Source organism: Oratosquilla oratoria, chromosome 31, assembly GCF_046742065.1.
Source record: "Oratosquilla oratoria isolate Oo_2021 chromosome 31, ASM4674206v1, whole genome shotgun sequence".
NCBI classification, from domain to species: Eukaryota; Metazoa; Arthropoda; class Malacostraca; order Stomatopoda; family Squillidae; genus Oratosquilla; species Oratosquilla oratoria.
The window spans coordinates 13,299,144-13,311,643 of NC_134807.1; the positions used below are offsets into that span (position 1 = coordinate 13,299,144).

Here is a 12,500-nt window from a genome sequence, read left to right on the forward strand (position 1 = left end):
GAGAGAGAGAAGGAGGGGAAGAGAGAGGCAGAAAGAGAAAGCGCGGAGATTGCATTTTTTTTTAGTATTTCGAGATAATGACAATGTCATGAGCAAGATAGGTGTGTCTGGCTAGATCGCCAATGTTGCTAAGGAGATATTTTCACCTAAAAAAACCCATAAATAAATAAATAAATAAAATAAAACAAAATAAATAAATAAATAATATAGATAAACAAATAAATACATACATAAATAAACAAAAAAATATATATGAATAAATATATATATATATATGTGTATATATATATATATATATATATATATATATATATATATATATATATATATTGTTCCCCCTCTCTAAGGGCTATAACAATGCCCACATACTGTTCACATACAACAAATCTATGATGACAATTCGGCTTAATGTCGCAAACTCCCCTTAAATAGGACTCTGTAGCGTGGAATTTAATGAACCATGCCCTTGGTCCAACTCGCTGGCAGTAGGGTTCAGACCGCCGCAAGTAGCGACGCTCTAACCCACTTGGCCTTGGAAAGACTTAGAGTGCGGTGTGATCAAATAGAGGTGTTCAAGTGGGTCAAAGGTTTGAACAAAGGTCATCATATTAAGACAACAGGGCAGGACTCACAGTAATGGATTTAAATTGGACAAATTTAGATTTAAGAAGGAAATAGGCAAGAAATGGTTTACCAATAGAGTGATTAACGAATGGAATAGACTTAGTAACCATATAATAAGCGCTAAAACTATCGGTTGCTTTAGGAGAAGATTAGATAAATTCTACGGATGGGGATGACAGGTGGTAAGAGACATGGAACTGCCTAGTGTAGGCCTTAGGGTCTCTTGCAGTCTCTTTTATTCTTGCGTTCTTATAACCGACGACCGTACCTTGTACGTAGAGGGAGATGGTCCTGGAATCATGACCGTGGTTGTTGTTGACGGTGCAAACGTACTCCCCTCCATCTCCTCGCGTCACGCTCTTGATGACCAATTCGTAAGTGACTCCTTTCCCCGAAGACCCCGAGTTCCAGCTGTTGGAACCCGAAGAACTCTCTCGCTCCTCGAACCTGAAGGAAACGAAATTGGGTCAAAGGATGAAAAAAATCAGAAGCTAAGTTAAACTAAAATAACCTTGACTTACCTAATCAAACAAAACCTAACCTAACCTAAGATAAATTTGTCTTACCTAAGGAAACCAAATCTAATCTAACCTAAACAAACCAAACCTACCCTAATCAAACCTAACCTAACTTAGCCTAACTTAACCAAACCTACCCTAACCAAACCAAACCAAGCCAAACCTAACAAAACCAAATCTACCCAAACCAAACCTACCTTGACCAAATCTAACCAAACCAAACCTACCATGACCAAATCTAACCAAACCAAACTAAGACAAACCTAACAAAACCAAATCTAACCAAACCAAACCAAACCAAACCAACCAAACCTACCATGACCAAATCTAACCAAACCAAACTAAGACAAACCAAACCAAACCAAACCAAACCAAACCAAACCAACTCTAACCGAACCACACCAAACCAAACTCACCCCAACCAAACCTACCCTCTTCCCCAGAGAAGCCACTCACCAGAGGCTCCGAGGTGAAGGAGTTACTCACCGGTAGGAGGTCGTGGGCTGGAGTGGGATGCCGTCCTTGTGCCAAGTCACACTCAGTGGAGGGTCACCCGCCACGGGGCAAGTCAACACGGCATTGTCATCCACGCCAGCGCTGACATTGGCCCGCGCCTCCACGAACTGCGGAGGTGCTGAGTGGGAATGTGTTAATGTTAACGTTAATACTAGTGATAATGTTAGTGTTAGCGCTGGTTAGTGTTAGTGTTCGTGTTAATATTAATGTTAATGCTGTTAGTGTTAATGTTAGTGTTAAAGTTAGTGTTAGTGTTAATATTAATGTTAATGCTGTTAGTGTTAGTGTTATTGTTATTGTTAGTGTTAATGTTGATATTAGTACTGGTGTTAGTATTAAGCCTTGTTGACGACACGAGGCTAGCTTAGTAGCCGCAAGTGCTTGCTGCAAGTTAATTTGCCTAAGGGCAAGTAAGTGTTGACACTAGGATAGTTTGGAAGCAAGTTGAGGGCTAGTTTACTAATCACTAGCACTAGCGGCTACTTAACTAGCCCCGTGTCAAGAAGGCTTCAATGTTAATGTTAGTGCTGGTGTTAGTGTTGATGTTGATATTGATGTTTATGCTAATATTAATCATGTCAATGTTAATGTCAATGTTGGTGTTAGTGTTGTTGATATTCATATTGATGTTGATGGCAATGTTGATGTTAATTCTAATGTAAGTATGATTGTATACATAAGCACATATGCATACATACATGCATACATACATACATATATATGCAGTCCAAACAAATTATGGACTATTTCTAACAAACAAACCGAAAACCCAGTGATACAACCTATATGCTCCACATTCAGGCGTACACACGCACGCACGCACGCACACACACACACACACACACACACACACACACACACACACACACACATACACACACACAGAGACACACACACACACACATAATAACCTACGGAAACCTTGGGGATTTATGTACGGAGGGCGTGCCCGTCTTACCATTGACAGTGAGCTGGATGACCTTGCTTAACCCAGCCCCTATGCCGTTGGTCGCCTCACACAGGTAGAAGCCTTGGGCGTCTTCCGTGACCAAGGGCAGGACAAGTGTCCCGTTGTCGTACAGGTTGGCCCTCTGCGTGCTCTGAACATCGTGGTAGTTACCCGGACGTTCTCCTGGGGGAAGTAGGACAAGATGTGAATCAAGGGTTCTCAACCTGGGTTCTGGGGAATCTGGGACATCCACGGAAGATCCTAAGATAGCATACAATCGGGAAACTTGTTGCGGTTGGTGGATGCAATGCGATTTTATTTAGCGTCGGGAAGATCTCCGGCAACTTTGGAAACAGCATTGCATAAGTAAAGAGTTCACGAACAAAAAGGTTGAGGATTAATGCTGTAGTAGGGTATGTGTTCTGGGTGTGGTTGGCTGAAAGGTGGTAATATTATATGCATATTTATTATTGTATATTTTTTCTAATACATGCTATTTTGTTACGGCTGGGAATAAACCTCGGGTTTTGGTATTAAATAGTTAATACATATCTACATGTGAATTATATGTTTAATGTATGTGAAGTGTATGTAATATGTACATTCATATGTATATGTATATGTATACATATATGTATATGTATATATGTATATGTACATGTGTATGTATATGTTTATGTACATGCCTATGTATATGCACATGTGATGTGTATTATTCCTAAGATGCTCTGCCTCAAATGGCTAAAAACACAATGTCATTTATATCACATAGATAATGTCAATTTTATCTATTTATTTTCTATTTCTAACAAGTGTCGTGACGTCAGGTGACGATTTGTAACATGAGCGGTGGGTGTCACGTGGTGTGACGGTGACGATGTCCAGACAAACTTCTTTTAACACCCCCTACTGACCAGAGGCACGCAGGATGCCTATAAAACTGGAGAACGGTCTCAACTCAGAAAACGGAATGTTGCTCTCCTTGAAAATCTCTCCCTCTCTCTCTCTCTCTCCTTGACCATCTCCACGTCTCTACATCTCTCTCTTTGGTCGGAGGGAGACTGTCTCTCTCTTACTTTTCGCTGAAGAATAGAAGCGCTGGTTATTGAGACCTGAAGGGGACACTTACCGTGGGCTTTCTTCCAGACAATCGCTGGGGGTGGGAACCCGTCCGCTTGGCAGGGAATGACCGCTTTTTGTCCCTTGAGGACGCTCATGTCTGAGGGCTCGGCCTGCCACCTCGGAGGAACTGCAGAAGGAGTCTCATCAGATCGAAGAAAAGAATTAAAAAAAAAAAAAAAAAAAAAAAAAAAAAAAAAATGGTGTGTGTTTGTGTATGTGTTAGGCTAGGCCGGATTAGTATGAACGTAGTGCCTATGTGTGTTAACACATTCACACGAGCATACACACACGCATGCACACATGTACACACGTATACAGTGAAAGTATGTACACAATGTGAATATATGTAATGTGTATTCTATAAACGTATACATAGAAAAATCCATGTTCTAATTTTCATAGTAAATTGAGTGTGTGATCATCTCATAGCAAAGTCCGCTGCGAATTACATTTACATATGGAATTTATACACAACTCTAATGATGGCCCAATAAATACCGAGACAGAATTGAACCCGTTTTAGCAATTGCCCTCCATCCTTTTTGGCGTCTGTAATCAACTCTATACTGTGTTGACAGGCGATTTTAATCACGTGACTGATAGACAGACTGATAGATTTATAGACAATAGATAATCCTTTTAGCCTTTGGACTTTTTTGTGTTTATTCTGGTGATAGAGGAGAGTATAGACGCCAAATAGGTGGTTAGATATTTTTCGATGTTAGATAATGTTTGATGTTAGACAATGTTTGATGTTAGATACTATTTGATGTTGGTTATTATTTGAAATTAGATATTGTTTGATGTTAGACATCATTTGATTATACCATTTGATGTTAGATATTATTTATTCTAAATATCATTTGATATTAAATATCTGATGCTAGATATAATTTGATGTTAGATATTATTATTTGATTTTAAATTTCATTTGACGTTCGATATTATTTGATGCTAGATGTCATTTAATGTTAGATATTATCTGATGTTAGGTATTATTAGATTGTATTTAAGGTTTGATATTATTTGATGTTAGATACTATCTGGTGTTAGGTATTATTATATTTTATATATCATTTGATGTTAGATATTATTTGATGTTAGATATTATTTTTTCATCTTAATTGTTATAATTGGTAATAGGGAAATCACATAGAACATATAAATGTGCGATTGTGCAGATAAATATAATAAAGTGCTGACACTCATTAAGGTGGAAATATGGGGTAATGGGGGGAATATCAAATAATGGGGGAAGTATGGGGGGAATATAAGGCACAATATGGGGAGTGGGGGGAAATGAGGAATGGGAGAAATATGGGGAAGAGCACTATATGGGGGATAAATATGGGGGGAAATAGGAAATATGGGGAGTAGGGGGATGATAAAGAATGGGGGGGAATTATGGGGGAAGAATGATGAAGATTGGGGAAATATTGGGGAAAACAGGACACGAATAGCTCCGTGGGAGAATAATCCAAGCGCCACGGGCCTCAGAAGTTTCGTGCTCAACCGGCCAACTTGGGCTTCATGGGAGTTGGAGTCATCTCCCTCTGAGTTACTGTGGTCGAGGGAGACTAATCCAACTCCAACTATGAGATACGGGAAGCCCAAGTCGCTCGTTGAGCACGAAATTAGTCTGGCGGCCCGTGGCGCTTGGATCACTCTCTCACCGAACTACTTAAATTTGGGGAGTGTGGACGATAAGGAAGGGGGGGGGGTATATATTGGGGTAAGGATACAATATGGAGAGAACAATTAAAAATGGGGAAGACATCGCCAAGGGGGAGAGAAAATATCTTTGATATCAAGGTCTCACGGTCCTTATAATAAGATTTTTTTTTTTTTTTTTTTTTTTTTTTTACTTGGGTGTTTCTTTTGGTCTCCCTACACCTCGAGAACATACATAATCAAGTCTCTTACTACTACAAGAGCGCCAACGAAGGCACATCAGCAGCAGCCTCAGCGAACAGCGACAGCATTTGCAGCTTCAGCAAAAAACATAAGACTTAGGGGGGAAGGGGGATGGAGAGACATCGCCAAACACGTCACTCGTGGCGTAAAAGGGAGAGTGATTCTAGCCTCCACAGGAACTCGAAAAGTGGCGGATTTTTTTTTTTTTTTTTTTTTGGCGATTTTTTTGGCGATTTTTTTTTGGCGATTTTTTTTTTGGCTGTTTTTTGGGCGGGTTTTTTGGGGGGCGGGCGAGGGTAGGCCAAACTACTGCGGGCGTGTTTCAGCTTCAGCCTGTGGGCGCAGAGTACAGGATAGGCTGCTCTTCCGCGCCCATTTTGAGCCAACCAACTCTACCGTGGGCGTCCAAGGGTTGGCACGATCCAGTGGTGGTGATAGTGGTGTACGTAATCATGGTGATAGGGATGGCTTTGGTCGGGGTGATAGTGGCTGCGGTGGTGGTGTGGTGATAGTGATGGCTAGTGGTGATAATGACAATAGTTGCTGTGGTGAGAATGGTGATAGGGATGATTTTGGTCGTGGTGATAGTATTATCAATGGTTTTGTTGGTGATAGTAGAGGAGACGATGATGATGATGATGATGATGATGATGATGATGATGATGATGATGATGACGAAGATGATGATGATGATAATGATGATGATGACAGTCTGATTAAGTGAATTTAATCGAGCCAATGATTCTTTTTTCTTTAAATTCACAATTTGATAGGGTACACCTTTTATATAAAAGGAAAAACCCAATTCGTATATAGATATATAAATAGATGGGTGAATGGATGGATAGATGCATGGGTACATTGGTAGATGGATAGGTAGTTAGATGGATAGGCAGATAAATGCTTAGATGGATAGATACATACATACATACATACATACATACATTTTAACAACCACAATGCACTTCCATTCTAAGCCACCAAGGCCGACATGCAGAAATTGAAATGTGGTACTGCCATGGACTCGAACCCCAGCATCCTCATGACAAGTGCGGTAGTGACTTACCAACTAGGGTATCAAATACATATATACATACATACAATCAAATCAGCCACCCTGAGTCTACTGCTGAACAAAGGCCTCCTTCATAGCATTCCATGATTCACACGACCGCGCCAACCTCTGCCACGTCACTCCTGCAAACTTCTCAATCTCGTCTCTCCACCCCCTCTCTGGTCTCCCTCTTCCACGCTTACCATCTCGCGGCGTCCAAACAGTAACACACTTACTCCGTAGCTCATCAGACGTTCGGGCCAATATATCTGCCCAATTCCACTTCCTCTCTTTCCCCGTCTCCAACAATATCTTTCACCCTAGTCTGCTCTCTCACCCAACTACACATATACATAGATACATACATGGACAGATAGATATAGATAATTCTATGTGGTATATGAAGTCGATTACATGTGAGGCAAAAATACAATGTTGCATTTCAACATTGAGTCATATCATGCAATTTACTTTGAATGAGTGAATGAGTTAGTGAGTGAGTAAATGAAGAGTCGTGAGAATGATCATCAGGAGATTGCACAAGCGAGTGAGTGAGTAAGTGAGTGGGTGACTGTGTGTGTGTGTGTGTGTGTGTGTGTGTGTGTGTGTGTGTGTGTGTGTGTGTGTGTGTGTGTGTGTGTGTGTGTGTGTGTGTGTGTGAATGTGTGAGTGAATGCGTGAGTAAATGAAGAGTCAAGGAAATGACCGTCATGAGGTTAGAGAAGTGAGTGAGGGCGTGAGTAAGGGCGTGAGTGAGGGCGTGAGAGTTAAATAACGTGAGTCGAGTGAGAAGACCGTGCCTCTGACACATCTATTCATCGTGAGTGCGGTGAAAGGCTGGTGCAAATATGAAGCGGCTAACACTGGTGCCTACTGGAGCCTACTGGTGCAAATTGGTGCCTACATGTCCGTCATGCACAAGTCATATAAATTTGGTGCTGTTGTGCAGTGATGGTGGTGGTGGGTAGTAGATAGTAGATAGTAGGTAGTAGTAGTAGTAGTAGTAGTGGGACAGCAGAATCAGCATCAGCAGCAATAGCGGCAGCTGTGGTTGTGGTAGTAGCAGGGTGCTGACAGTTGGTGCCCTCTGTGGGAAGAGGGAGGAACTACGTTACCGCTGACAGAGAGCCGGGCCTCGTGAGTCGCTGTCTTCGCTGGGTTGGTAGCTTCGCAGGTATAGTTTCCGGAGTGGGCAGCCGTCAGCCGAGGAATAACGAGTAGACTCGAATACTCGTCCAACTTTCTCACTTCCAAAGGAAGGTGCTCATACCCGCCCATACTGGGTGTGGATGAGGAGGAGGAGGAGGAGGAAGAGGAGGAGGAGGAAGAAGAGCGAGAGGTGTCGCCTCCTAAGGCAGTGCTGGGTTGTCTAGGGCTATAATAACTAGTTCTGTGTCCTCCTACGTTGTGTGAGCCCGACGAGACTAAAGGGTTTCTGTCCTTGAACCAACTGAAAGTGATTGGAAGATCACCCTTTTCAATGGTACAGCTAACCTGCACCCTAATGCCTTCAGCCGCATTGTCCCTGAAGCTAAAGGGCGCTATCCTAGGGGGTACTGAAACGAGAAGAGAGGACGAAGGCATGAGAGAGAAAAAAAAAATCAAGTAAGTCGAAGGCGAAGCCAGGGACACGTTACCATTTACGAGAATTCGAACAGTGCGGTGATCCTCCGACGCGAGGTTCGTGGCCACGCAAGTGTAGTTTCCGGCGTGTTCCCTCCTGACGTGCGCGATGCCCAGGTGGCTGTTGAAGTCTTCCCAGATGTGTACCGACACATGGGGCTCGCCCTCGAGGGGGACGTCATCCTTCAACCATCGTAACTTGAGCGGTAGGTCGCCCTCAGTCACCACACAAGTAAGAGTCAAACGACTCCCCTCCCGAAGATGATGGTCATGTTGGAAATCTAAAATCTTGGGCGGAACTGAATTCGCCAATGATCAGGTCAAATATGTTACATAAATCCAAGAAGACAAATTAAAAAAAAAAACACACACATACACAACAAACCCTGAACTAGCAGGAAGAGAGAACACATATCTTAGTTACATCTAACAATAATTCAAATTTGATCAAGGTTGATTTAATACTAAATTATTTTTTTTCTTGACTTATTTCACTTATGGAGAAACGATGCTCGACTTCTATAGAACCATTAACAAGAAGAACTACTGTGTCAGATCGACAAGGGCCGAGGAGGTGTTCCCTGAAGAAGGCCCTGAAAGGGGTAAGAACTCACCAAGGACTTTGATGTGGACAGGCTGAGTACTCCCGTGGCCTGTGTTGGTTGTGGCAGTGCATGAGTAATCTCCTGCGTCGGCAGTCTTCTGCACGTTGTTGATCACCAGAGACCCATTACTGTGCACCTCCTGACGGCGGCTCATGGGAAGGGCCTTCCCTCCTACAGGAAACATTAAGACGTTTACGGATTTCTTAAGTACTATTAGATTATATGTCCTGTCCTTAAATGTTATGTACTGATAGATTATATGTCCTGAACTTAAAGGTCTCTCCCTCTCCTTTTTTATTTATTCATTTATTTATCTATTTATTTATTTATTTTTGTATCATCAGGTAACATGCCTCACTTCGAACCCCTCAAACGTTGACGATGACTGACACTTGTCCTATATGAGACGTCCAGAAACAGAGGGGCATCCACGCCACTTTGACTTGTTTCGAGTTAGCATGTATTATAAAAGTCGCGAGCCTCATATATATATATATATATATATATATATATATATATATATATATATATATATATATATATATATATATATATATACTAATAAAAAACTCCTCCCTATTAGTAGACTAGGATTTTGTAGCGTGGAATTTAATGAACACTTCCCTTGGTCCAACTTGCTGGCGGCAAGGTTCGAATTACTGTCCCCTCGACCTCCGCCGCAAGCAGCGACGCTCAAACCCGCTCGGCCAGCGAACATTCAACAATTTATAATAGAAATTGAAAAATGACTTCATTATCTGGTGATTATAAAACAGGATTCTTATGTATTTCTAACTCACTAAATCTCGCATCTAAAGGTTTGCAGAGAATCGTAGTTGATGAACTAGATTTAAAATGAGGACATAACCTGATAACTATCGAAATTACACGAATTTATGTAAATGAATTGTGTAAGTTATATATTCATCTATCTACCTATATACCAACGGCATTTCCCCCCTTATATGGGGGGTAGCCTAGTCCAGGCACGCACCCTCTCCCCCTCCCACTCATTCCACTCCCCTCCACCACCCTTTCCCTTGTCTCATCTTAGCTCCTCGTGGATGACGGGTCATCCCTGTCTCCCGCCTCATTGCCCGGGTCAGAAGCAATGCAGCGAGACACAGCACATCCACAGCAGGGCCGCTTCATTAAAGAGGCCTCCTCTTCCCCTCAATGTATTAATGTATTCATGTATTCATACGTAGGCAAAATATATGTATACATATGCACACATACACATACATGTACATGAACATATACATTTGAATAAAAAAAATAGATGAATAAATAACTAATGATAAATAGATAAATAAATTAATAAATTAAATAATCTCAGGATAAATATAAATGAATAAATACACAAATAAACAAATGAACAAATTAACCTTAAGACGAAGTGACTCAAGCAAACTCCAAGAACTCCTAAGAACTGAAGTCTGGTGCTGTCGCCTTTGAACCTTCCTCCTCCTCTTTCTCCTCCTCCTCCTCCTCTTCCTCATCTTCATCCTCTTCCTCATCTTCCTCCTCCTCTTTCTCCTCCTCCTCTTCCACCTCTTCCTCCTCCTCCTCTTCCTCCTCTTCTTCCTTACCTTTCTGCCAGGTGATGGTGTGTATTGGGAAGCCTCCCACGGGACATGTCAGAACTAGCTGCTCCCCTGCTACAGCTGTCACCTCGCCCATGGGTCTCACCTCCGGTAAGCCTAGAAGGGAGAAGGACGGAACCAACCTCTCAGCGTCATATAAACACATTCAAGATTTTTTTTTTTTTTTTTTTTTTTTTTTGCAATTGGTGATGGTACCAACCTCATTATACATATATGACATAAACATTCTCTTTCTAAATTGGTAAAGAGTTTATTGGACAAGAAAATATATTCTTGTTTAAGTGCATAATGTGATTAGATGAAATCATTAGAAACTTATAAATTGTCTAAGGTTTATTGAAATGTGAGAATATATTCGTCGAGAAAATCTTGCCATATTGAAAAAAGTGATACACTGTAGATATATATATACATACCTATATATATATATATATATATATATATATATATATATATATATATATATGTATATATATGTATATATCCATTAATAATAAAGTCTAATTGGCCTATTAGCATTGTGGGTAACAACACAAAAATGGCATCATAAATACTGAAATCCTTATGAAAACACATGTAAAGTTTGTACATGGACACCATTTGAATTACATCTCTATTGTAGTACACACGTACACACACATACACACACGTACACACACATACATACACACAAATACACACACGTACACACACACACACGCATACACACACATACGTACACTTACACACACACACACATTGTACACACACATTTATATTTGTAAATTGATGGGTGGAGTTTTGATTAAGGCAATTGTGCTTGTGGTTCTATCCTATGGGACTGCAAGAGGATTAGGTTCTGTTCATACTAGCGGTCTGAACCGCGGCGGTACAATTACGATGTAGGCCAATGGAGGCGTTCAGACACAACCGCGCATTTTTTAATTGACTTTGCGGAACCGCTAGTCTGAACAGGACCTTAGAGTAATCACGAGCTGTAGCAATGGGGCAAGATATCTTTATTTCATATTTTATTTTATTTTATCATTTAATTGTCTATTTATTTGTGTATTTATTTATCCATCTATCTTGTCTCACTTGATATTTTATTTTTATCTATTCTATGTTATTATAATTTATCTATTTTGTTTATGTATTTATCTATCTATTTATATTCATTGATCTGTTTTTATTCTATTTCATCTTATTTATTTATTTATTTATCAACATATCTATTTACATTTTTATTCATGATTAATCTATTAATATATTCATATATCTATTTACTTTTATTAAATGGCTCCATTTTCTCCTAACCCCTTTCTTCTCATCCACCCTCACCCCCACACCCACTATTACCATCCTCACCACCACCACCACCTCCAGCACTACCAACTACCTCCAGCACCACCAGCACCTTCATCACTATCAACTACCTCCATCACCACCACCATCAAACCAATCACCAACTTTATCATCAATACCATCCCCCACCATTACCATCCTTACCACCACCTCCATCACTACCAACTACCTCCATCACCACCACTACCACCTATACCAACTACCTTCATCACCAGCATCACTAACTACCTCCATCACCACCACCTCCAGCACTACCAACTACCTCCATCACCAGCATCACTAACAACCACCACCACCTCCAGCACTACCAACTACCTCCATCACCAGTATCACTAACATCCACCACCACCACCTCCATCACTACTAACTACCTTAATCACCAGCATCACTAACAACCACCACCACCACCACCTCCAGCACTACCAACTACCTCCATCACCAGCATCACTAACAACCACCACCACCATCACTACTACCTTCATCACCAGCATCACTAACAACCACCACCACCACCTCCAGCACTACCAACTACCTCCATCACCAGCATCACTAACAACCACCACCACCTCCAGCAGTACCAATTACCTCCATCACCAGTATCACTAACATCCACCACCACCACCT

The 12,500-nt window shown here is 41.1% G+C and overlaps 1 protein-coding gene across 7 annotated transcripts in view; it reads right to left on the minus strand.

Annotated features, from left to right (window-relative positions):
- The window catches only part of LOC143041449 (cell adhesion molecule Dscam2-like), a 201,915-nt gene that overhangs the window by 68,823 nt on the left and 120,592 nt on the right, over window positions 1-12,500 (minus strand). For all 7 annotated transcript variants that reach the window (XR_012967806.1, XR_012967807.1, XM_076213335.1 and 4 more), the window contains exons 11-17: window positions 10,518-10,628; window positions 8,935-9,096; window positions 7,813-8,253; window positions 3,737-3,856; window positions 2,617-2,790; window positions 1,629-1,776; window positions 893-1,071 (exon numbers count right to left, since the gene is read on the minus strand). Coding sequence is in view for 5 of the 7 variants with exons in the window: in XM_076213335.1 (XP_076069450.1) it covers window positions 893-1,071; window positions 1,629-1,776; window positions 2,617-2,790; window positions 3,737-3,856; window positions 7,813-8,253; window positions 8,935-9,096; window positions 10,518-10,628 (1,335 nt within the window). In the remaining 2 variants the exon portion in view is untranslated. The remainder of the gene's footprint in view (window positions 1-892; window positions 1,072-1,628; window positions 1,777-2,616; window positions 2,791-3,736; window positions 3,857-7,812; window positions 8,254-8,934; window positions 9,097-10,517; window positions 10,629-12,500) is intronic.